The following is a 27,378-nucleotide window of genomic DNA, read 5'->3' as shown; positions in this document are numbered from 1 at the left end:
TAGTATAATATATATGTTTCAGAGTTGTGCCAGCGATGGAGAAAATTAGAAAAACAGGTTAACACTGTATAGATATGTAATACTTAGAGAAGATGGCCACATAAACAAGAAAGTAATAAGATTGAATGTGGACGAGGTAGAAGACAATGAAAGTGTGGTTGGATTGTCTGAAATAGAATATACATAAGAAGGGAGTGATTTCCAATATTATAGTTGATAGTGATATCTTGCAGAGTAGTAGGTACACACTGTGCCAACCCTCCATAGGAAAAAGGACAATGATGATGAACACATAACAAAATATGTACTATCTGTTTAAATGTTTCACCATTGCAAATCCGCATTTCAAGATTTTTATAAAATTACAGTACAAATGTGAATGTTCTAAATACGGTTGCCAGGTCGCCAAACCTAATAGCCGGACAGACCTATTTGGGTGGAAAGGTCGGACACCCTATATTATTTAAGATTTTGTCTCAGTATTATTAGGTACTCTCTTTTGGGAAATGTAAAAAGCCTAACAAAAGCCGGAAAACCGTTTCTTTTGGCTGGACACGCAATCAAAAAGCCTACCTATGTCCTGCTTTATCCGGACGCCTGGCAACGCTAGTTCCAAACATTTGCATAATTTGATAAATCCTGATTTATCATAATCAATCAGTTATCCTTACCGACTCTTTTCTTCCAACGTTATAATGTATCCGTTATGCAATACAAATTGATCTTCACCCAAAATCTTTAGGATTAATACTTTTTATCATAACGTATTTGTGCTATAAAGCAACTTCAAACCAATTGGACATCATAAAATAAATTAATTAAAGATAGTTTACAACGTTTAATTTTTAAAAATTGATAGAGATAAACACTTATAATCTTAATAATAATCTTTAAAATTACGAGTAATCTGTATAATTTAATAATTCATATATTTATATTAATTATTTTATTCATAATTTAGATCCAAATGAAAATAAAAAAAATACATCCAAAACGTCATTGTCAAATTGTCAAGTCAATGTCAATGCAAATTGCCAATAATCATTGTGTTGCTAGGTGTAATTGTTAATTGGAATCATTTTCAAAATACATATTATTATTGTCTAAATCCCATGTTAAAACATATTATATAAAAATAGAATAATCTAGTCAAAACCTTTTTGTTTGTTTTAAAAATATATATGCACAAAAAATATGTTGCATAGTGTTGTGCTATATCTTTCCTTCTCTTATAATAAGACTTTTACAAGCGACTTCTCCATTTATCTTACTAGTAGTACTAATGTGAAAGTTTGGATGTATGGAATATGGATTGATGGATCGATTTTTGTTAGAAGGTACCTCCAGAACAGCTGCATGGATCGAGATGAAATTTGGTATAAATGTTGAGCACAGTCTGGAAAAACACATACGCTACCTATGATCCCGGAAATGTGTATGGGATACGTTTGATTTACATATTTAGTCGATAACTTCGCAAGGGTTCAACATATATTATTAAAATTTTGTATAGATATGGAACATGGTCACGACTAACACATGTGTTGAATGAATTTGCACCCTTTTTTAATTCTGTAGAGACGAAATAGCGGAGAAAAGCTAACAGTCAATATAATCGCCACTCAATGCGTGTAGCTCATAAACTTCTGTGACACAAAAATCCCAACTTACAATAAATATTAAGTATCTTGTGCCAATAACATTCTTTGTTTTTTAGAAAATGAAAGGTTCTGAAAACACTTGGGTTGGATTAAGATTAGTAATAAATCATTTTCATAAGTAATTTTTAAACGACTACCAAGTCGTTTTATGTCCAAAAATCACACTAAACTATAATACTACAAAGAAAATAAAACTTGTCATTACATCAAGTAAAAAGGTAGGAAAAACATTTGTTCGTATATAAACATATTTTTGACCAGTGGTCCACTATCGCAAATTCTGGTGAAAACTTACTAAAGAAATAAGATTTAAAAAAATTGAACTAAACCTAATTCGCGTTTATATAAAAAAGGTCTTGAGGAGGTCAGTGTTAACTGGTGTTTATGTTAAGCTTTTCATCGATATAACTTACATCGATTCCCTGACGTTAAGCGTAACGCACGTCACTACTATGCAAATTCCACTCATCAGCAGTCGTACGTAAACATGTGGAGTGTTGTGTAGCTATATAAAGATGGTGTAAGATAACTTGCTCTTATTTTAAAAACATTACTTGAAATGTTATTAGTTAATAGTACTTAAGAAGGAACAAGTACTTAATAATTTTAAAAATGATACCTGGCTACGGCGCAGTGACTCAAGCCCTTTTAGGGACCCTCTTCACGTGGGGTCTTACAGCTGTAGGCGCCGGTTGTGTATTTTTTATCAGAGGGAAACACGTATGTATTTGAATGTTTATTGTTTAAATTATTTGCTTCGTAAACACAAACTCATAGTGGGATTGTATTGCAGAGGAAGTTACTTGATGTATCTCTTGGATTTGCTGCGGGAGTTATGACTGCAGCATCGTACTGGTCTCTACTAGAGCCTGCTATAGAAATGTGTAAAACCTCTGGAACCTATGGAGAAGAAGGCCAGTATGCATTCGTTCCAGTTGCAGCGGGATTTTTATTTGGAGCCGTTTTTGTGTTTGGAACAGATAAATTTTTGGATTATTTGGGCATCAATTCAACGAATATGATGATAAGTAAGTGGTATTTTTACTTTAATTGAAATGCTTTTTTGAAAATCTACTACAGTATTCTAATTTGTATATAATTAATGAAATCTAAAAAGTGAAATACATGTTATAATAATTATCCCAAATAGATCATGTCAAGATTTCCATTTTCCATTGATAATTTTAATAATCAAGTAGTGGCTAAAATGTTGACTGAGTGAAATACAGTGTCAAAATGTTTCTTCAATTTGCAAAATCTATATTTAAGTTTTGGAATACCACATTCATAATTCATTTAAATGTTGTTTTTGTTGATCATGGGAAGTAACTGGTTTCATGCATAATTTACCTCTATTTAATTTGTAACATATCTAATTAAAAAAAACACAAATTAATTAACAATTTTCAACATCTCAAATGCATTCCCATTTTGACAAGATAAATGAATGTAAGGGCTATTGATTATTTTAATATGATACTCAAATTAAAATTAATCAGTTTTCAAGATTTTACGATCTTTATTTGCATTTTAATATGTTTTTATGGTAATAAATTTTTTACATCCAAATTTGTACTAAAGTCAAACCTGGATACGAGTTTCTCGCTTATAGAGATTGCCCATCATGACTGGAAAATGACAAACTTAAAGAGATTTCTCCATTATCCACTTGTTCCTAATCCAGGTTTCAACTAAATACTAGCCTAAAAAATAAAAGTGTAGACTTGATCTTTCTTACCTTTTGTTTTCAAGAGCGAATGCTTGCTTTATAAAAATTTTGAATCTCACTGTAAAAGAAAATACTTTTAAAAATCTTACATTTTAAAAATAAAAAGTCATTTAAATATTTATTTATTTTTGACACAAGTAGGAATTGGCTTTTATTTTTTTATATTATCTCATTATTGCTGTTTCTTGAAGAAGCTGATCTCAGTTTTTCTCTTTTCATGTTAAAGCCAATATTTGTCCAGCTTTATTTATTTTTACAAATAAATGTTAAGGTGTACTGTAGGCATAAAAAAATGATTATTGGGATAAAAACCATTGACCATAGATAAGGACAGTTTTTATAACTTTTAATTAAAAAAAAATCTAGGAAGTTTTCCACATTTTAAACATGTAATAGAATAACCGTTTTTATAATTTTTGTAAACTAAATAGGAAACACTGATGTCACCAAAAAATAAAACCTGTTTATGTGTTAATGTTTTATTGTAATTCTATATCAACTTTAACTTAAATATGTTTTTAACAACTAATATAGAGCCCAGGCTTCAGCTCATCTGGTTATTATCTTCCCTTTTCCACCCATTTCTTATAAGAAAGGAATGGCAAGGGGTGCATCATCATCAGCTCACTATACCTGGACCTGTAGATTGGAAGTCAAGTGCTTAATCCCTTGATTGAAGGGATACATAGGAACGGGAAATACTCTTTCTGTGCATCTCCTTCTCTCACTAAATATAGGCAATATATCTATGTGCATCAGTCACTTTTCTATTTTTGTGAATCAAATGTCTGATTGCTTGCTTTCCACCTTTTGCTAATCAATAAAAGGTTTTGGTTCGTAATTACTTTTGCATAAAAGTAGACCTTTAATATGTGAATATGTCTTATATAGAGCTCTAAATTTGTGACTATTTATTTAAAGTCATTTGCTTTATTTGGTTCTAAAGTAAATAATTTTTACTATCGTCATTTAAATGACTTAAATCTTAGCATTGGAAGATTGTATCTTATCTAGAAGCTTACTAATGGCTTCTACACTATTACTTATATTACCATACTATCTCTGTTGACAATGAATGGTATTATAGAGAGGAATGTAATGACAGATACATTGTTGGGATAATCATATACAAGTATTTTCAATTTAAAATTTGTCTGGATCGAAGTAAACAAAAAGTTGATAAAATATTTTAACATTTTGTAATGTAAAAACTAGTATATTTCTGAAGTGTTTTCACTTTAAACATTCTTGTGTTGTTTGCACAGCTTTAATTTACTACTGTAATGTATAGATGACATTTTGAATTACAGCTATAACAAAGAGCAAAGATTCAAAAGAGAAGTTGGAAGATTTGGAGATGATGACGGCACTGAACCAGCGGCCGTCGAACCCGACGAGCGTGGTGACGTTGGAACAGCCGGTGGAGTTCGCAGACTGTATCAGCAATCAGCACACCGCGCAGCGCAGGAGACCCCACCACCATTCTCATCTCTCATTGGTATGTTGCTATATTTTCTAGTTTTACAATAAAATCTCACTATTCGTGGTACTTTGCATTTGGGGAAATCGTGTACGTGGGATAGCAATTTGTATGAAACTAGCAGCATTCTAAGTTATAGAAAGGAAATAAATTTAAGGTATTCAGAATTTTTCAAGCAATTACATTTGTAGTTACTACACAATGTTCGTCAGGGTTTTTTGTGCTAAATAAACAGCAACTAACAAAAGGCGGCTCCTTGATAATAGACACAGCTGCAATATTCACAAATTGGTAATAGGTACGTTTTTAATTCATTCAATCAATCGGTTCCACTTTTGCAAAAGTCGCTTCAAGCGTGCAAGAAGACAATATTTCTACTTTTACTAATTTAGACAAATAATCTGTAGAAAACCAAAAATATTTTGCCGTGAATTAGTCATAACTTTTTTTACCGGACGGAATCGCGACTTTAATGTACTAAAAGATACCATACTAAATGTAGCCTTTGTTCTCTTTATTATTTAGAGTCTAAGATGTTTTTAAAGTTAAGTCTCTTATAAGTCATTGTTTAGAGTAACCGAACTCGTACCCTATTTTGACATCATAAATCTCAAATCAATAATTTGTGTTTCAAATTTCCGAGTTCGTAAATAATAAAAATGATATTGCTGAAGTCTGTACTTTTCTAGCACTTCGTCGAGGTCTTTGACAATCTTAGGTTTTTAAAGTAAAAGTATTTGTAAGTAAGTACAAACTTACAGCATTTATATAGTTTTTACTATTGATATTAGAGCGTTCTTTTAATATAGAGCCATTATATCAAACGAAATAGTTGTCAGTTGTCAAGTACTAATTTGCGTCGATAGATATAATCAAGACGTTCTATTTACATGAATACCGAATGAAAACTACGTTAACTAAATAAATATAAATAAAGTATTGCATTGTAATCAATTTCAACTTTTTAATGAAAATAAAGAATTACTGAGATTTACAATGCATGGAGACAAACCGACGAAGCTAAAGAATTTATTTAACTGTAAATTTACTGTAGGCATTACATATGTGCACGTCCATCAAGTGTCCTTCAATAACATAACGTTCGACTTAAGGTCCGTTGTTCAAATTCACGCTGGTTTATATTTCTTTGATATAAAGTTTTATCGGTCAAATTGAGCTGTTGTCGACTTGCAATCATAAATCATTCGTACTTGAAATGTAAATCAGTCAATATAACTATAGATCATTACCATTTATCAGTTAGCGAATCAGTTTACGGGGAAAATATTTTGGAATGTTGAGCCGACCTGCTTTACATATTATGTCAGTTTTTCTGTGTCTTTATAGAGCCGGACACTACTTGATGAATTTTGATGTGGCTCACTGTGACATCATTGTTGTTGATGTTCGAAGATGTTCAATGTTCAAGTTAAAACACTTTTTTTGAACAAGGAACAAAAAAAACATATTTTATCATATATTAAGATTATATTTTGTTAATTTATTAAGTAGCATATTGCATAAATATATGCTGATTAATACAGGTGTTTAGTTTCCGGTTAGTCCATTTTCCTATTTTAAAGTAGTTACTTGTTCTTTGTTTGTGTTAAATGTCACGGCCTTAAAAAATCGCCGCAGGTAACGATAAAAAATGTAGGTAAACGATGCTTTCGGCGATATATTTTAAATTACACTGTTGTATCGGTCACTATTTTGGCTTTTTAAAAATTATGTTGTGGCGTATTTTATGTTTTGTATTAAAAAGTTAACAAAACAACTCTCGACCTCATATCGTATTTTTGTAATTTTCTACAAAGCAATAATTCTGTCGACGATTTAATAATATTTAAAAATTTATGATGATTGCAAAACATACATTTTAATCGTCAATGCCTAATTTAGGTAATTCATATCGGCTATTGTTAACACTGATTGGTAATAACAATACATTATGCCACGTGTACGCGTATCCAAAGGATTTACAACGGTAATTTCTTTCCTGCATGTTACTTGATTGTATGTACCTAATTTGGGTAATTCGACGAAATTTTTCTTTAAGGAAACATTTACGGTGTCGGTATATTCCCTTTTCATGGCCAATCTCAGTCAACCCTTTCTTCTTCCTAGAAACAAATTATGTACAATAGTAATTTGTAATTTCTGTCACACGTTACAACGCACGTACTTCGGAAAGTATTCGAGGAATTTTTCCTTACAAAAACATTTATTGTTTAAAGGTAAGTTCCCTTTCCATGGCCAAGTCCATTTAATACTTTCTTCGTATGGATAATTTCTATAGAAATATTTATCGATGGGAAATAATCAAATAGTAAATTGCAATTGCTATCTCGTCATGTCCCACTCGCATAAGGTCGTGGCCGAATGACAGATGTTGTTCAAGATACAGCCACTACACTTTACTACAATCGTGTGTAGTTTATATTTACCGACAATCAAAAGATATAAATTTTATCTTATAACATTTTATTAGTCGATAACAGAACGACAGCGAATTTGCTCGTGTACCATTAATTTTTATTTGTTCAATATAATACTTCAACATCAAGACCGAATATACCTTGCATAATAAAATGTTAACCGTGGATTATATGAAGCAATGTAGTCTTATTATGTAACAGTTTAAAGTTTAGAACTTTCTGTTGGATGGGCAATTAATACTCAAATTAAAATTTTTACTTAAAACACTTCTAATAAATAAACCACCAATCTAATGCAGTATAAATATTAATTTGGCTGGTAGCCGAGAAAGTTTACTTTGCTCTTTTGAAGTAAGCATTTATTTTTCAATTCTTTTTGTTAGTTTGCTCATCGACTATAATTATGTACAAGGTGATTGGTAATTCTATGTATTCTCGTTAGGAAGTGGTAGGGGTGACTATTCAATCTATTAAATCTCCAACAATGCATAACAACCAAGAACCTATTTCCAAGGAACTGAACAAAAATCATCAAAAAGCAAGCAAGCAAGCGGAAATTCGTCTTAAACTTCGGTCGGATGATAGTTATTTAAAATTTATATTAAACGAATTGATAACAATATCCAATGTAAATTAAACAAAGAATATAAATTAGAATTAAATTTACGACCAGTAACAGTTAAGTAGTAAGACAACTTAATAATCGCGATATTTTTCGAGCTTTATACAGGTTATTCTCAAACCCGAGTTTCTCGCTTATGGAGTTGTATACAGCAACGGTCATTATCACATGTAGAGGTTTAATAAATTTTCCGTTAAATAGGAAACTGTTTTCGCGGGCTCAATGTGACCTTCTGTATTCTAAACAGATACATATTTGTTATGTTATATTGTATATTGTTTTTTTTTCTCTAGCTTAGATGGATTAGTTCTAATTATACAGCGCTCTGACATTTAGACTAAGATTTTAAGTTGTTTAGAAATAATTGAGGGCATACATATACCATGTACTTCCAGAAAGGGGGCGAGGGTGACGTGGACGAGCGACGCGACAGCGTGGCGCGCGCGCTGGAGGCGCGGCAGTCGCAGTGGAAGCGCATAATGCTGCTGGTGGTGGCCATCACCGTGCACAACATCCCTGAGGGCCTTGCTGTAGGAGTGTCTTTCGGCGCCGCCGCCTCCTCCGCTGAAGCATCATTCTACAGCGCGAGGTAAGTTGATATGATTGACCTTCCACTGCTGCTGCGATTTATCCATGTCATCTCTTTTTGCAGGACTTAATTAGGGTATTTTATTTCTTTTTCTTTAATTCAGCGTTAAAAGTCGCGGGCCACCGCTAGTTCAATATAAGTTGGCCTTATTTTAAACTTAATTGCGCAGCATTATCATCATACACTATGTACGTAGAGATTGCAACAGTTTCATAATATCCGCTCTTTATTTATAACAATACTTAGACTATATATATATGGCGTTTTATCCACAATGGGGTCAATATAATTCAGAAAAAGGTGCAATATATAATATATTATTGTTGTATGAAATTAAACAAAGCGATATAAATATGAATTTGATCCTCCAAGTTACTCTTAATTCGGCCTTCAGTCTTAACACCTCAAAATCCAGTTAATCGAGTCTTCAAGGCAATTATATTTTTTATCGTAGGTATTTATATAAGTAAATAATGTAATAAACATTATATTCTATTGTATCAGTGAGGTCAAGATTGTTAAGACGAAAATCACGGGCGTAGACAAAAAAATCATGAATATTGCAAGAGTAGTGCAACGTTTTTTGCCTCACTTGCAGTACTGAGGTCACTTGCGACTCGGCGCAGTCTTCCAAACTGAACTAAGTTTTTCTCATAAGTAAATCTTTGTTTTTGTACAAGTGATGAATTGTGTTTTATATATTTTTATTATAAAACAAGTTCTTTGTCTGTTTTTTAACTCAAATCTCATCTACACAGTTGTGTCAAATAGGAAGGTTTTTAACAGACTGGATATATTTTGATGAATCATTGGTAGGATGAAATTAGATGTTTTTTGTTTTGTTTGTTGATGCATGCACGGTAGGTATAGTTAGTAATAGAAGCTAGTAATATAGTAATAGAACTCTTTGAAGTGGGTTAAAAAAATGAGCTAACTCTGGGTGATTAAACAAAGGGAAAAGATACGTATGGTAGAAAAATGAATAAGATGCGTGTTTCACTTTTAATCATAATTGATATTCAGTATTCACTATTCATATTGCCGTAAATATTTTAACTAACTATTACCCACGACTTCGCTTTGCTCTGACTATGCTTTCTTCCAGACAATGTTCCATATCTGTCCCAAATTTTATCGAGATCCGTTCAGTCGTTTTGGTGATATAAGTAATTAGCTGTAGCCCGCGACTCCGTCCGCGCTGAATTAAAAAAAAAAACGTAATAACGCCTATGTGTTCTTCCAGACAGAGTTCTACATCTGTGCCAAATGTCATCAAGATCTGTTGAGCCGTTCTGGAGATAACTTCAAACAAACATCCATCCATCCATCTAAACATTCGCATTTATAATATTAGTAAGATAGAATATCCATCCAACAATCCCAACTTTCGCATTATTAATACTAGTAAGATTTGCAGTCGAGTTAGCTTGTGCTTTGCTTACTTACAGATTTCAGTAAAATGTCATTTGACGTTCACAGTGCAATAAGGTCAAAATCTTTTACAGTATCATACATACTTACTCTTGCGCAGAAACTTTGCCGATTGTGCTTTAACTGAGCGCACTGAGCACACGAGCGCGGTGATAGTGGGAGTGGGAGGCGAGATTCAATGGCAAACGTTTTGCGCGCGGTTAATCTTACTAATGTTACAAATGGTAATGTTTAGATGGATGGATGGATGTTTGTTATAAGGTATCTCCATCCAGATCCATGAAGCCGTCATGGATCTCGCTGAAATTTGGCATAGATATAGTACATAACTAATTTAGTTTTAATTCTGCACAAACGGAGTCGCGTTCGAAAGCTGATAGATGATAAATTATTATAGCTCATATGATGACAGTTTGCCGTACAATATTCGATCCTAAGAAGGAAGACCACAACACCTTGGTGTTCCCGCTGCTTGTTTGCCCCCTTCTCTTATAAAAAAAAAAGCGGATTTGTTTGTACGCTGTGTAAATTATTGATGCAATTTGAATATTATTCCTAATAGGAAGACTTGAGCGTGCTTCCATTAAAACCGCTGATGGATGTTCAATGCCGGCAATTACTTCACTTAATAAAAAAAAAAACAATATGTTGCGCTTCTTATCTCATAATTATCTGTTAATGACTATCTTGTTTTAATATAAAACCGCCTTCGACGTTAATTACTGAATGAAAATTTTATTTTTTTAATTTTTTCATTATAATTATAAAAATTTTGCTTTGTGTTTCTATAAATACGTTTAGTGTGATTGTGGTTAAGTATAAATAATATATACCTACATATCAAATGTATATGTATGTTAATTTACTTAATTATCTTACTAATATTATAAATGTTTGGATGGATGTTTGTTTGAATGTATCTCCAGAACGGTTCAACGGTACTTGATGAAATCTGGCATAGATGTTGATCATAATCTGGAAGAACACATACACATTTTTTTTTAAATCCGTGCGAAAGGAGTCGTGGACGACAGCTAGTAGTCAATATTTATGATATGGATTCATATTGATCATTGAGTCGCCAGCAATTTTTTAAGGAAAATTAAATTACCTAAGTTCCAGTCCTTGTTATTAAATGTGTAAATGAAACCTTTTTACTATGGCACATTTGTGGAACTTTTTAATCTTATGTCAAAAGTACATTGATTTATTATCGTTGATTATTATAATTATTGATTCATTATAAATTTTCATCAATGCAAAGGAAGCATTATCTTTCGATCTACTACAGCTTTTGTTAGGATTATACACTGATAATATTTACAATCTTATTGTCTAAAATAAAATTTTAACCTGTCTGTACAATGTTCTAACGCAAGTTTTATTAATGGATCCATTTTCTGTCATTTTACTTTATATCATGCAATATTACCTAAAATAATGTGAAACATTAAAGACATAGTTTTAACTTTTAAAAAAATGGTCATAGCGCCACCTACCGGGAAACACAGAACTTATGAATTTTTAAAATTAGCGCCATCTATCGAGGATTTATGTATTTAGAAATAAGTTACAATGCTTTATTTCTAAATAGAGGCAGAAGATGGCGCCATTGTGCCAATTTTGAACTAATGGTTTTGTTAGTATATTTTATCTATTAACCTACTTTTGCAGAATATTAGTTGTTTTAATATTACGATGGAACTGTGTTATGAATTTATTATTAATAATATGTTAATAATGTTTTGCACCTGCTGACACTTGAATATATGAAAAAAATAATAAATGTTTAAATAAAACAAAAATTCTATATTAATTAAACACTTTTCAAGATTTAAATAAACAATAAATAAATTTAAGTTATTCTTATGTACAGATTGTGAATCTAGGGACATTTTCAACATTGCAATCATCTAGTGATTGTGTAGAACATTAAATAGGTATTACAAGTTGTTAATGATAACGTATAATTAGGCTATATAACATTATTGAGGTATATAGATGGTACATAGAATACAACGGTCAGGTCGCCCGTGCCGCGATTCGAACCCATTAACTCCAACTAATTGATTACCGTCTCTAATTAAATCTATTAATTAACGTTCACTTGCGTAGACATTATTAAAGGGCGATACATAAATATTTCTGACTTCGCACAAAGTGTCGCGCTCTACGACATTACATAAAGTATAAATTGTGTATATTTTATTTAGGATACTAGCCTTTGCCCGCGACTACGTCCGCGACAAAACAAAAAAAAAAACTTAATTTGTTACCTATGTGTTCTTCCAGATTATGTTCTATATCTATGCGAAATTTCTACAATGTCCGTTAAGCTATTCTAGAGATACCTTCTAACAAACATCCATCCATCCATCCATATACACTTTCGCATTTATATTAGTAAGATTATAAACGACGGTGATACATGCTGGAGTCAGGTTTGGCATAGGTGAGCAATAACGCCTACCTCATCCGTGGCGACTCCGGCCCCGACAGACCGGCCATACGTTACGTACAAAAGATTTGGGATTATTTTGATTTTATTGATAGACACTTTGTCGCGCATTCCTCGCAGTTTAATAATCTTTTTTTATCTAACTGTAAAGAGAGATTTCATTGCTATAGAAATAATTATATATGTACTTAAATAAATTACATATTTTACCTATTAATAGTGTTTTCTGTAAAATATAAACATTTGTATCCCTTTTTAAAACGGGACTGTTGGAAGTTTAAATGCTATTTTTAATTAAATCTAAATATTCTATTACAAGACGGCCAGCGACACCGCACGCTCCAAATTAAAAAAAAAAACTTAATTTCACCGAGATCCGTTGAGTTGTTTTGGAGATACCTTCCAACAAATATCCATCCATCCATCCATCTAAATATTCACATTGTTCTGTTACAAAGTAGTCGATAGAAAGTAAAATAGATGCTCGAACTAATACCGCAACGAATTTGAAGAATATAGGAACTCTTTATCTTTTGTCAGTGTTTTGTGGGCTATGTGAATGATGGGTGGAAGATGTGTAAGCGGCAGTGGATAGAGTGGGTACATCGGTAGTGTCGGCGAGTGGCGGCGGCCAAATCGCGTGTCGGCGGCAACGGGGGCATCGACCCGCGTCTCGCAGACGTTGCCGTCACCGCTCGGTGAAACTATTTCACTGAAAAATCCGCCAGCGCGCCATATCATTGAACGTCAACCTTGACGATTTGTCGCGTCGTCTGCACCGACAGCGGCGCGTGGGTGTTCCGCACAACCTATACATAACTGTAAAATATCGTTACCTTACAATAACGCGCAATAAATATGTCTAGACGTACCTCTGTCTGCTAACAGCCCACTCCAATAGACTATTTATATGTACAATATAATATGTCGAAAAAATTAGACACTTCTTATCACTGTCTCTCCAATATTCTGTTTTACAGTAGACTAGCTGGATCAAAATTATTTTTATACGGTGCCAATACTAGACATTACAACAAAGTAGCACGAAACCGAAACTTTGGGGTGAACACTACCAAGCAATAAACGATTGACTTCATGTTATTCATATCGGTTCCGGGATCCTATCCGGAATCTAGAGAGTAGAGACGTATCATTCGGTCATTACGACTTTTCGTCTATATTACGGAGATTTTTTTTTTCGTAAAATATGTCATATACATACATTTACATAAGATAGACATAGCTCGAGTTCATATTGTAAATTTTTCGTATATATAATCACTTTTTGGTCATAAACATAACTAATTAGCATTCATCAATCGATAACGATAAATTGTTTTTAATGTAATCCTCTTTAAATATTCGTTTAACGCGACCGATGTACAACTGTATCTATCTAATGTAAAATCTTCTCATAATGTCGAGCGGTGTCAATATCTGCATTGGATAACGGCGATTGGACTGGTAAAAAATTACCTTACGAGCGACTGGGCGTGGCCGGATAATAAATGAGCCATAAATCTTATTTATACAAAGACGACCAGCGTGTTTGATCTACCTAAATATTCATAACTATATAACATCATACGCTACTGCAAGGTAGATAAAACTATATGTATGTACTAGCTGTTCCCATATGGCTTCATACAAATGAAATTCCATTCTATTTTGTTATACAGAAAAACTTTGTTTTATTGTTTACATTGCGTAAAACTTCCAATTGCAAATGTCAAAAATTCAAATTCTAAACGACAACGAAGGCCTTCGCCATTGGCTGAGAATTACCGCTACCATGGCAACCATCTATCTTCGCTACTATTGGCTTGCAATTTTTGTCCTTTTCCCGCATAACATTTTTTTTTATTTACTCACATAGCTTATACGATACATAGCCTGAAGCGTGTTGTAAGTATAGGGTTTTTATTAAAAAAGTAACTATTCAAAAATATATCGTGATTACTACGATCTCGTTTTCTCATTATAAAGTTGTGTGTGATTACGCTTAATTATCTTATAAATAAAATTCTCGTGTCACAATGTTCGTTCCCGTACTCCTCCGAAACGGCTTGACCGATTCTCATGAAATTTTGTGAGCCCTATTTTTCATACCCCAATTAAGTTTTTTTTTAATGCACGCGGACGGAGTCGCGGGCGAAAGCTAGTAATATTATAAATTTGTTACTCCGGTCTGTCTATGTACATCTATTTTTAGTAGCCACGTCTTCAAGTCAAACATTGAGAAATACATTAACAGAAAATACCATTTATTTAGATTACATTTAAACAATTTGAAATTAAGTTGTACTATCATAAGTTATAGGACTTGTATGATTGGACCATCTGGCATTTAGTACACTGACGTGATTCCCATATTTGGTAGTGCGTGCTTTTTCTGACGTCAACGTGAGATGCAAAAAAAATCACGTCTGCTCTATATACTAGGACACACACGTGCAAACGTAGGTATTACAAAAAAGTATATCAATAACAAAACATCAAATATACAGAACAGTATTGATAGTGTTTTCGATAATATGTATTTAAAAAACATGTGTTCTTTCTTTGTTAATTATCCATAAAATATTTAAGTACTTTTAAAATTATCTATGATTGTGTTATTATGGAAACAATTCCTTATACCAATTAATAAGAAACAAAGTAACTATAATATTATAACTGCATTCAGCAGATTTACTATAAAAACCCAAAAAGACATTCAGCTCATATATGTCACTACCGAGGTGCTCAGGATCCTACCCAATTTAGGGGTGACTTACATTGCGTTAAATTAATTCTGCTTATTAGCTACGGTATGTTCTGATAAAAAATCATGGTGTCACCATTTTCGTTGTCGAAATATGTCTATATATCTCAAGATAGTGTTGTATTTGCATTTAGGATTCTATATTGTTTTCTCACATAAAGTTCATAGAAGTGACATTTTTTATGAGACAGCAATAAAACTTAATAAAACTGTTGTTTATCATGTAACAATATTGTTGATATAAGAAAATCGCTTATTGAATAAACTTGAGTTTAATTAAAAATTATATTATCATCATATAAACCTTCGCTGGTTCCCACTAGTTAAGACTGTGCTGCTATTATTCAATCTTCTCAAATTAGAGGCTCACGGGTCTGTAGATTATTTATAGGATAGCATTCTGTTTGTATTTTTCTAAGGAATCTATTTAAAGAAAGATATCGCGTGCCTATAACTTGCGTAAGACAGCAGTGAAATCAGAAAAGGGCAGTAAGATGATAATGGTTTGCGGGATATACTCACGGGCAGAGTAAAACCGTATCACAGTATTTAACTTTTCACAATATGCATAATACTAACGTGCGGTTTGTCGTCTCAGCTCATCATTTGATGCGGTGCTTCACATTGTACAAGTTATTGTCTTGGTTCCAACACACCCATGTGATGTCTTTGGCTGTGTTGGACAGGTATTGGACAAAAACGGAATTTTGCGTCCAAAAGCCAATATCAACCCTTTTGGTGTCAATTTTTGGAGACGGTCAAAAACGAGGGGAGTCAAATGGGGTAGGCGGCGCACAATACAAAAGGAATAGCACTGAATGTCCGCCCGTATACCTTGGTTGCAATAACTAGCTACTCGATTTATAGTCAAGTTTGAACTCAAATAATTTCCAATGAGAAGCTCCGGCATTCGTCCTTTTTTTGTCCCAGCATTAGGTATCACGCACGTTTTTCTTTCCAGCCAGACTTAGTACTTCAAAATGTTGATGAAAATCTACTCATGAGTCAATCAATCCACAGCATCTCGATGAATCAAGTCATTTTGCTTGACAAGCGGTCACTTATCCTCAGACATCTGCATAAGTTTAATTGTTGCAAATGCGTTTATATTTGTTAATTGCCATTCTAACGTTTGTACAAAGTGTTATAATTAACCTAAGTACGTATGTGGATTCAGTAAGTTAAGAATTTCATTAAACTAAACAGTTTTACAAAAAGTAAGTTACACTGACGAAGTAATTAGATGCATCTCAATTTAAGACGATGCTCTACTAAGTAACATAAAAATGCTAAAAGTAATGATCGTTCTCTGCTTTTTTAAATTTGACTAACTTCATTCACTATTTCTTTCATATCTTTAAAACAAGATTGTAGTGCAGGTATCCAGTGAGTGCCGTAAGTGGCATTTTTGTTAAAACATCAGCCCTGTTATTTGATAGCGTGCGTCTCGATTCTCGGTAAAAGATAAGTAAAATGGTATGAGGATAAGATATACCTGGTTAGAGAGTCGTCCGGGGTAGGGTAATGGTAGGGGGCGGCGGGGTGGCGCCCGGGCATAATGGGAGCCGGCGAACGCTTTGTGCCGCCGCTGTTATTATGCAGATTAACACCGCCGGGAATTTGTTCAAATATCGTAACGGGCGCGGCTCGCGGCTCTCGAGTCTCGGCTCGCGGCGCCGGCGCCGGCTCAATTTACGATACGTGCCCCGGGAATGTGCCCGCAGCGCCCTCGCTCGCTCGTATTTACCACTACTACTACCACCCAATCTCTGACGCGCCTTTGTCGACACATCTTATTACACCTCCGTCCATCTTATTCGCTCATTTTTTTATCTTTGTAGTTGTTTTTTTTTTAATTATATCTGAAAGTATCCTTTTTCCTAACGATAAGAAATCAGAGATTTTTTTATATAAGTTTAAAAATTCTCACACTCGTAGGTTCGGAATGTACGTTAGAATTGCACTGCTCAATATAATCATTTCACACACATAAAAACATGATTTTATTCAAAAATAAATGGATCGTTTCGATTAGACACAGTTTTTATGTGAATTCCTACTTTTTCGCGCCAATTAACTAATTTTATTTCAGACGTTCCTCGACGTTAAAATCGAAATTTGTTACATGTTGTACTTGATTATAATTTAGCTATAGTAGAAACGTGTCTTTCATTCAGTCATTCAAAATTATTTTGAAGTTATATGAATGATGAAATCGTCTTGAACGAATTTTTAAAACAATTTAAAATAATAGCCAATGCGCAATTTGTTCTTCTCGGTGTTAAAATTCAGAATTAAATAAATACAAACAATATATCTACAGTTCCTGCTGCGTAATAAAGGGGTTTTTTCTATCAAGGCGATCTACTTATTATCTGATGTAACTCATACTTATTATGAACAATGCATTGTTTTGCTTATTTTGTGCTCTGACATAAGCTTGCCACCAAGATAACTTGTTGCAGTCGCAAAACATAAACAAGTTCAAGTCTAAACACCAAAATGAAGTCTTCACGGAGGCATATTAGATATCGATTAAGTAGGTAGATATGATAGCTATCTCTACTGTCTAAGCTCCCGATCACGTTCAACTTACGATAATCTAAAGGTAATTTTTTTTTCGCCTATATATCGAAACTAGGACCATAATCATCCCTTCATGCAAAACATCCATAGGAGTATGAATATCATTAAAAAGATAATAATTTAAATCTCTCGGAATGAAACCTCGTGATCTGTTCGTAGCCCGCAATGAAAAGCGTAACTCGTATAGTTTGAAATATGATTTACACATCGGCGAGAATATTAAGAATCGCAGGAGTTAAATAAACGTGGTGGCAGGCGAGTCGCGCGGGAACAGAGGGCGCGAGGGCTGCGGCACGGGGCGCGGGGCCGCGGGGCGTCCGGCCGCATTCCTTCCGAGCCTCCGACCCTCCGCCCTCGCCCGACTTTCTGCCGCTTTCCCATCACCACGGAATGCCACCCGAGTACTATATTATAAGCTCGCCGAATGATGCAACTTTCAAATTCACCATTTCCTTTGTTACCGTTTGACATAGTCTCGAAAAAAAATTCAATATTTGTAAAGCGCACTTGAGATTGAAAAGTAATTTATATATTCACATGTTTAAGTAAATTAAATCATTGATTGTTTTTTATTGTAAAAAATAAATTTAACATTTGATGTTTAATTATACCAGTACATATGAAAGTAGTCATTAATTAAAAACATAGCACGACTGAACGGTTCTGACACCCCAGGGTTGATCAATGGATATGACTCGAATCTAGTTGTCTACTCACTGGTAGTAGACATACAGCCCTTATTTTAGACCTCTTTATCTTCCCACCTCATGAGGAAAAAATGGGACGGGGATGGGTATTTGACGGAGGAGGTGACACGTAGGAAGGGGATATATTCTCTTTCTGTGCGTTCCCTCCTCCGTCGATTAAATATAGGCAATGAATCTGCAATTGTGGTTTCCTCGCTATATTGCCGAATTCCGGTGGCCGCTTGCTCGTTTGCCACCTAATAATATAAATAAAAACAAGCGGGCAAAATGAAATCGAACATAAATGACGTACACCCGCGTAAGCATAATCCTCCTGTCAACTGGGCAATAAATATTATAAAGAAAAAGGAAGTGGTCGAGAGTAATTTCTTTATCGCTAGATGCGTTGGGTTGGGCGCAGGAGCGGAGGCGAGCGCGGGCGCAAGCGCAGGCTGCGTTTGTTTTGAAGCACGCGCGCGCCGCGTGGTGCATGACCCCGCCGGAATGCGCCACGTGCACTAGCTAAAGGAATGCGCAACTGTTTACTTTTTACCTTTTTTCCACTGCCACCACAAACAATACCTTTCATACCACTTTATAACGAATTCTTCAATAAAGCCACACTTTCTAAAACACTTGCTCGCTGTAGTCATAATTTTTCTTCACTTCTGGTGATTACAATTTTTTTTTCGGACACTGCTGGCTGTCGCTCGAACATCTGGATTAATTAGGTTGTTTTCAATTTATATCGGAAGTAAGACTTACGTTACGTAGTGTTTATTTAATACTTGTTTTCGTAAACAAGTAGTTATTTAACGAGCTTTAAAGTTTACTTGTTATATTCATTAGCTCGATTCGTTTATTTTTGCATTTAAACATGTGAATGGAATATTAAGAGTTTTTTACTTAATATTTTTACATAAATTGTGTATTATTTAAAAACAACAATAAAAAGCACAAATATCCTTAGTTGTTTTTTTTTTACTTTAATCATTTACTTGAGATTGTAACTACCAAACGTTTTGCTCGTTTTCAATACGCGTACGTAAACTTTGAACTTTTACTGTAATTGTTATAATTATTAAACTTTTTGAAATTATTCGACTACGTTTGCATTTATAGTGAAAACAACATTGAACGTTTGCTTATCTGTAGAGTTAAATGAACGGTACGATTTGTAGATGTAAACATGTCTCGGTCTCGAAATAGAGATGTATGGGGCGGAGCGGCCGTAAAGGATGTGAGGTGGAAATAGGCGACGCGATGCCGGAAAACGCATTTCCGGAAAGATGCGCCCGCGTCGAATACATTGCGCTTTTACTGTTTCCTGTGTGCTAGCGCCGCCTCCCCGAACTCATTTGTCATTCTTTACGTTATTTCTATCACAAAGACACATTATTTGTATGTTTTCTAACATATTAAACGGTAAATTTTCCTTTTAAGTACCTAACGAACTACGTAAAATTAATTAAATAATAACACATTCGTCATAAGAACTGTGTGGCGTAACGTTGTTAGTGTTAAGTGCAATTATATAGAGGCGCTGCGGCTTCCTGACGTCACAGCGCGCGTCATTGTGCACTAATTGCCGCGGGAACTGCGTAGTGCGTACGCGTCCTAACTACACTTATTATTGATAACATGCATATATGCAATAAATTTCTATTTCCTTTTGTAATTAACATGCAGTAAACATTTCGCTTTCATATGAATAATAGTCATTACTTGTCACCGCATTATTAGTTGATACTCGAATTGCCAACCCCCACCCGTGCAATATGCCCATACAAACGACAGGAGTGAAGTGTGGAAGTTATTCCCTGCGTATCGTCTGATGAGTGTGTGTCAGAAGCCAAATTATAGTGGGATAAAACCAGGGAGACGATGATATAAGAATATATAAATTACGATCAATAGCAAGTTATAATAAATAAATAAGTTATAAGTCAAGCGGAAAATAACTCCCTTATTTCGAATTCAGTATTTGATTATGTCTCGCTTCTCGGTTCGTGAATCATTATCGTTTACGTGGACCGGTTCCTGTCATATTCATAGTCATTCCAAGTATTGCATGAGTAAATAATATGAATAAACTTGGCAATGAGTGTATGTAGGTGCGGACCTTCTTGTCAGGTGGCGCCGCCATCGCCCTACATGCGAATTAATGAATGAATGACTCAGATATCACCGTCAACTTGTTCCGTGTCTAAAAATGGCTTTATTTTATACTAGTCAAAGTAGTAAAAACAGATTGAAATATGAGAAATAATGTTGCAGCGAAAATAATTCTCATAAAGTCAATTAGTGTCTGATATACATATCTCTCATTCTAGAGTAAAACTCATAAAACTTAAAGAAGATTTTTTCTTTTACTAAACATATCTAATCTTTTAAGGTACTACGGCCGTAATAGCTTAATTGAATGTACCTAACCCTTTATTCAATTTTGGATACGATTATACTATAAAGAAACAAGTTTCAGCACCACTGTATCTTTTTCAGGGTATTACTATGAAAATATTTGGAACAGATGTGCCAGCAAATTTTAAAAAAAAAAAAAACGATGAGAATTAGATAAGACGGAGATCGCACCTTCGACAATCTATAATTTAGTGTAATTCTGACTTAGAATAGCAAAACTTTAACAGGTAAGAGGGTCATGGTAATTGTAGATGACGCTTTACAAGCTGGCAGCAGGCGAGCACGTGCTTACCATTCATAAAGACCTGATCGCCATGGAACGACCACATCCACGCTAGTACCAGCTAATGCGTACGCTGACTAAGCCCGAAGGCTCGCGAGGAATGCTGCACTCGCCGAAGGAAATCCGCATCGGCGCCTAGAATGCGTAGTCACACATACCTATACGTGCGATACGGTATTGGTCAGCGCTACGGCGTGACATCATGTTCATTTGCATGGATGATGCAGCCCATCAAGGGTCACAAATTTAATGTTATTTCCATATCTTTACTTACATACTTCCGCTTATGACTCGACTCGTAAGATGGTATGAAAATTTATAAACATCGTTGAGTAATACAATTGCTATGTGGGTTCTTCCAATCTTGGCATTGTTATTTTTTCTTTCTTGTTTTACTAAACTTGAAGGTACCGGATATCGTGAAATGTTTGTCTTACATGACAGTCGCGATCACCTGAAGAATAAGTCCTGACCCCTCGCCTGGCAGAAGGTTCCAAAGGTCCTGTTTTGAGAGAATTCTGCACTAAAATGTGCAGACAGTGAATAAATATTTCGCGTTTAAAATAGATTTTGTCTTTGTAGACTATATAATGAGTCACATTTTGGCGAGACATCTCGCGTGCAGACGAGACGACCTTAAAGATTCGACCTTATTTTTTTAAATGAGAATGCGGCTGTGTTTACATCTTTCTTATTATTGTGACATTATTGGCCGAAGCCCAAATTGCGTATGTGGACAAATTCTCCATCTCATCATTTTATAATACAATCTCACCGAAGCTAACAAGCTACAAGCTAACCTTTGCAATGTAACTAACGTATTTGTTGCTATATTAATATGTCTAATAGCTCGATTCCTTCGAATAAGAGTTAGCAATAGAGATGCAAAGTCGTCTGTAATACAATAACAGTTTCAATCCGTCAAAGAAAGCACATTGTTCATTTTGCTCATGTTTAGGTTTCTCGCTATTGTAGTGTATGGCTACAGGCGGATGTGACTAAGCATAACTATATCGGGTCGACATTGTTTTTTTTTTCATATTTTATTTAAAGGTGGCATCGGATTTCTTCATAGTGGCAAATAACTATGTAATTATATTACGACGTCACGTCAGTAGGAACGTGGCTCGAGACACAAAATATGTAGACCATGTCGATAAAGTATCATTGGTACTTGAACATGAGGTTGTATACTATTAACCTGTTTTAGCCAGCTATGATCTTAGAGTCGCGTCGTGCCTAACCACATTCCTCTTAGTTCGTAATAGAAAATTGTAGGTATTCGACTCGCGCTTGCTTTATGTATGTTCTTTTTTGTTTATGTATATTTCAACATGTTCATCTTTATGGAATAGTACTGATACCTTAGTATAGTACCTAGTTACTTTTCTCTCTATTATCACTCTCTTAGATTGATTAGCTTTAGACATGCACATGCACTTTGCAATTTGCAATAGTTTTATATAATAATGGATAAGAATGTACTAGGCATATGGAGTAATCCTGATTGAAGAGGAGTAGGTAGGGGAGGGATAATGCGTGCGGTCCGAACACACAAAAAGCTAACGGTAATGCAGCGAGCCACCTGACTCGACAAACAACCTGCGTTTCTCACAGGAAACCGGCGATCGATCAAATCACACCGGCGGTATGCAAACACACGCACGGCCAGATAGGCTGCGCCGAAAGGAGCGCTCCGCGGCGAGCGAGCGGGACGCGCTTATGCGCGCCGCGGCCGACTCCGCCGTCCACCGTGCGCGTGCGCTTACGAATTGCATTCCCATACAGGGTAACGGCGCTCACTCGCCTTTCTCCTTCCTTCCAGAGGTGCTATGGTATCTCTCTCGCTCGCGCGACATGAATGGAGGCGCCATGGAATGCGGTCGCGTGACGTGCACGGCGCCGACGCCGATCTCGATGCACTTAAACATAGGGCTAGCTCAGCCATTGTAAGGAAAATCTTTGTGAGTCCGTCCGGCTCCCGCCCGCCGCCGCTCGCCATCTCGCCTACAAGGAATAAAATATCTCGTTACTTGCTTCATGAAGTCTGTTTGTGTAGCGAATTCCATGCAGTACTTACTATTGAAAACTCGCCCAGTTTACTGAATAAGTGAAGGGATCGAATCTTTGACACAAGCGTACTTATTGACAACTAGCTTTTGCCCGCGACGTCGTCCACGCGGAAGTCGGAAAAAGTTACATCTGTGCAAAATTTCAATCATCCATTCAAACTTTCGCGTTGACAATAATTACTAAGATGAGCGTGATGAGAAAATCATAGTATTAATTGCATTTTGTATTAGTAACGTAAAACGTAAAAAGTGGATTGCGGAGGTTCGTTTGGCTACGCTAAATGTAGATCCGTCCATCTCTGTCTATCCCTCAGGCTTACAGGCGTGAGTTGTGTAACGTAAATCGTTTCTACCACTATTTATTATGAAATTCCAGAATTTCATTTCAATTTACAAGATTTGAAATGAACTCTTGACAGTTAGTGATTTGAATATGGTGTAAATTTCGTTAAACGAAACGATATCGATACCTTTCATCAGTTCCTCTGTTGTAACATTTAACCCGGTGGCAGTAATTTCGCTATTCGTTGGCAATATGTATGAGAACATTAACATTAGCGAGACTGCCTGTTCTAATGTATACATTTGACTGTAATTCAATCTCTTTCCTCGCGTGGTATCGTCGATTTGCTCCGACGCCGGCCACACCGCCGCTACCTTTTTGCAGCGCTACGTTATTTCCTTACGTGATTGTGGCAGACGACAAAAATAAAAGCGGAATTTATTTTTTTCATACAATGGACATCGATTGTAGTACAGAAAAAATTCTCCCAATGTGGACAAAGTGAAGCGTAATTTATAAAGCAGAAAACCAGCGGAACTGGAGTTCCGCTATTTAAAATCCCCTAGTCAATCTGCACTTGATCACAGAGCAATTTATTCAGTGGTCACGTTACTTGTATTTCGCGGCGGAGGTGTGCTAAGGCCCTTAGCCTTTCAGATTGTTTGGGCTCCGGTGCGATTTCAAACGAGGAATTTTCAAAAAGTATATTACAGGCTTTAGCAGTTCCACTCAACTTTATTTGACCGGAAGCCAGTGGGCAACAATGTTGCAGGCTGTCCAATGTGAAGTGAGACCGGCGCTGTCTGCAATGTAGGCTGCTGTCATCTGAGAGTACCACAACTAACGTAGGAAACTTTTAAGCGATTAAAATTGAGTTATTTTCTTTGCTCTTAGAATAATGTGCATACATGTTCTTGTTTGAATTTAATTAAGTCCCACAATATTATGTAACAAATACTAGGACTAGCGAAACTACGTAACATCTTTAGTACCTATACATGTGAACATTCAGACCGTAAAAGCAAGGACCTTTCTGTTTTACCATTAGACAAGTGTGGTTTTGTGCAAAGTAACCGTGGTAATCCACTGCCAAAACTTTCAAAGAAAAACCAAATGTCGCTCACATTTTTTCTGAAAAAAACTATGATTTATCATAAACCAACTAACCCGACAGCAGTTATTATGAAAATTAAATTCAAAATGATCCGCATTTTCTATTCCTATTTTTTTAGTGTTTCTTTTACAAGAACTTTCTCCAATAACAAAAAGAAAAAAAAATTAAACAAAATAAGCGAAATTGGTCCACACGTTGACGCGTGATGTAATGCAAAGTTGACAGAGAAACCAGAGTAGGCTACTCACATCTATTTTTATTCATGCAACCTATCCTTGTACGCAGAAAACTTCAATCGAATCTCTAGTTAATGGATACACATTCACTAGGTTCCTTGGTCTCGTCTTTTAGTTAGTCAGTAGTAATAAACTAATCTCCAATTTTAAAATAATCCTTATTAAAAAACAGTAAAACCATTTTACTTTAGGGTCTAGACTAGCTAATCAAAAATATTGTAAGATTCTCATTTGTCATATACATTCTTTAAGTATGTCTATTTTATGCTTAAGTTATTAAAAAAGAAACATATTAAATATGTTAAAGATTCAGAATCCATATCATAATGCAATTCGAACCAAAGTGGAGCAGATTGTGTTGTCACGGCGGCGGCGCGGCGGCAGGCGGGCGCTATGCAAGAGGCTGCTGCTGGCCTCCCAGCGGAGCCCCGCTGTCTGGCGGCTGGCCTCCGCCCTCCCCGCCCCGCACCTCCCCACCCCGCCCCCGCCGCCGCTGCCTAGTCTCACCACTTCATCGATCACTATCCAACACGCATCTGTATTAATGTAACTCTTGATGACCCTGTACTATGGAATCTTACCGCTGCTCTCCTTGCATTCTCCTTACGTCCGCCATTTTGTGAAAACAGTACCGATTTGTATATGTTGACTGATGGTCATTTTTGTAAAGGATTTTTATGTCATAGTATCAAATGTAAGTTAATGTAGTACACTACGCAACTTTTACTTAATATGCCGGATACTCGACCGAGCGCGCGACACACTGCATTCAAATTTGTATACGTTTTGTGGAATGTTATATGGACGTATAAATGTTTGGTACAAACCCGTTGTGTATAATCGATGTAACGATTTCTTCTGCGTATAATTATAGCGTTACAAACAAAGAGTTCGTCAAAAGTGTTAAATGGCGTAGAAATCGGTCAGTAACATATCATTCATTACGATATGAAAGGCATTTTTGGGTTGTGAGAATATTCGAATGTGAGAGAAAGTCGAATATATGTAATATATGAAGATGTATTTATTGCTTTTTACATTCTTTATTGAAATATTTTAAAGCTTCCTATGGAATAATCCTAATGAATTGTAGAAAAACTATCTGAATGAAACAAGCAAGATACGCGATAATTGAACAAGTGCGATGCTAGTGATGCGGCCTCGGCCTTCGCGCACAGACCATCTTCGATTGCAACAGCCGCCGCCGCCGCCGCTACCGCTACCGCCACCACCATGCCGCCAACGACCTCAGGTTGGGTAAATGGTTGAAGGAAATTTCGACGTCGGCGAGTGCTCGACGCGGGCTTTGGTCCTGCGCGTGCGGATCGGCTTCGAGGCTGCGGTATGAATGGAACGTCGCTATCTAGGTCACGGTGTCGTCAATGGGCCGTCGCGTCGGCAGCCCCGCGCAGCCGTCTCTCGCGCCCCCATCCCGTCGCCTCGTGAAAGTTGCCGCGACTTTCGCGACCGCACGCCCGCACTGCACAATATTTTACACTCTAACGCACCAAAACTAAGTCACTTTTCGTGTAACTCTAGCGAACATTCACATCCGCTTCGACGTTTTATGCTCGTCTCCGACGTCGTCCGCGAAGGCTTTACGGCAGAACTCTATTATTGATATCCATAAGGTTCATAACGGCGCGGCGCTACGGCCGAAATATCGAGCGCGCGGTATGCTCGCGCTTAGGAATTCACTTCCGGGTAGGTCGGAAAGTGAAATGGACTCGTCAGTGATGTAATTGGAATTCGGATGTATCCGGAGTCAGCGTTACACCGTTCACTTATAAAGTTTCTATGCGAAACTGTTGACATAATAAGTTTACCGCCGCAGCTTTTTCCTATTCGAAATCAGTGCGTGCCGCGCTGTTCTTAAATTTGTTCTTACATAAATCTTACTCAATTGTAACTTTTTTATACTTCACTTAGTTATCCCCGATGTTTATTTAAGTACTCAATAATTGTTAGCCATGTTTTGTAAGCACTTATGAAAGTGCAAGAAAAATTAGCATATTTAAACTACTCTCGTACATATGTCTGGTGTCGGCACCGACTTGTTCCTATATTAGTTAATGATAATGTCTCACGAAAGTTTGAATAATTTAATATTTAAACTAATTATTCCTGTTGCAAATTTACATAAATAGGGTTATTTGAGTGTTAAATTCGCTGATAGACAAAGAGCTTTCGGTAATTGATCAATTTTTAACAAAAATTTTTGGTCTAAGAATTAATCAATATATATATATATGGTAGTCTATCAATTTGTCAAACAGGTAAAGTTTGCTATTAATCGTTTATAGGACGCTTTAGAGCTGTCATAAATATTTCTTAAAAAAATCTGTAACCAGTTTATTGCAGATATTATGGTTCCAGAGTGCATAGAGTAGTTAGCTTAGTTTACCTATCAAATCATTTCGTATTTTATCCTGGGCTTGTATCGATTAAATTGGTTAATTAAAAAGTGCCTAAAGAAGCAGAACCATTTTGACGAGGCACAACAACAAAATCAAAAACATTTCTAT

The 27,378-nt window shown here is 35.6% G+C and overlaps 1 protein-coding gene across 1 annotated transcript in view; it reads left to right on the top strand.

Moving 5' to 3' along the window:
* The first annotated feature begins 2,106 nt into the window (after positions 1-2,106).
* The window catches only part of LOC106719211 (zinc transporter ZIP11), a 41,381-nt gene continuing 16,109 nt past the window's right edge, over positions 2,107-27,378 (top strand). The window contains exons 1-4 of the mRNA XM_045680314.1: positions 2,107-2,381; positions 2,455-2,689; positions 4,701-4,888; positions 8,326-8,519. Coding sequence (XP_045536270.1) covers positions 2,274-2,381; positions 2,455-2,689; positions 4,701-4,888; positions 8,326-8,519 — 725 coding nt within the window. The 5' untranslated portion in view covers positions 2,107-2,273. The remainder of the gene's footprint in view (positions 2,382-2,454; positions 2,690-4,700; positions 4,889-8,325; positions 8,520-27,378) is intronic.

The sequence above is a fragment of the Papilio machaon genome, chromosome 12, assembly GCF_912999745.1.
Source record: "Papilio machaon chromosome 12, ilPapMach1.1, whole genome shotgun sequence".
Classification (NCBI taxonomy): domain Eukaryota; kingdom Metazoa; phylum Arthropoda; class Insecta; order Lepidoptera; family Papilionidae; genus Papilio; species Papilio machaon.
This window is presented reverse-complemented; position numbering and strand designations above follow the sequence as displayed.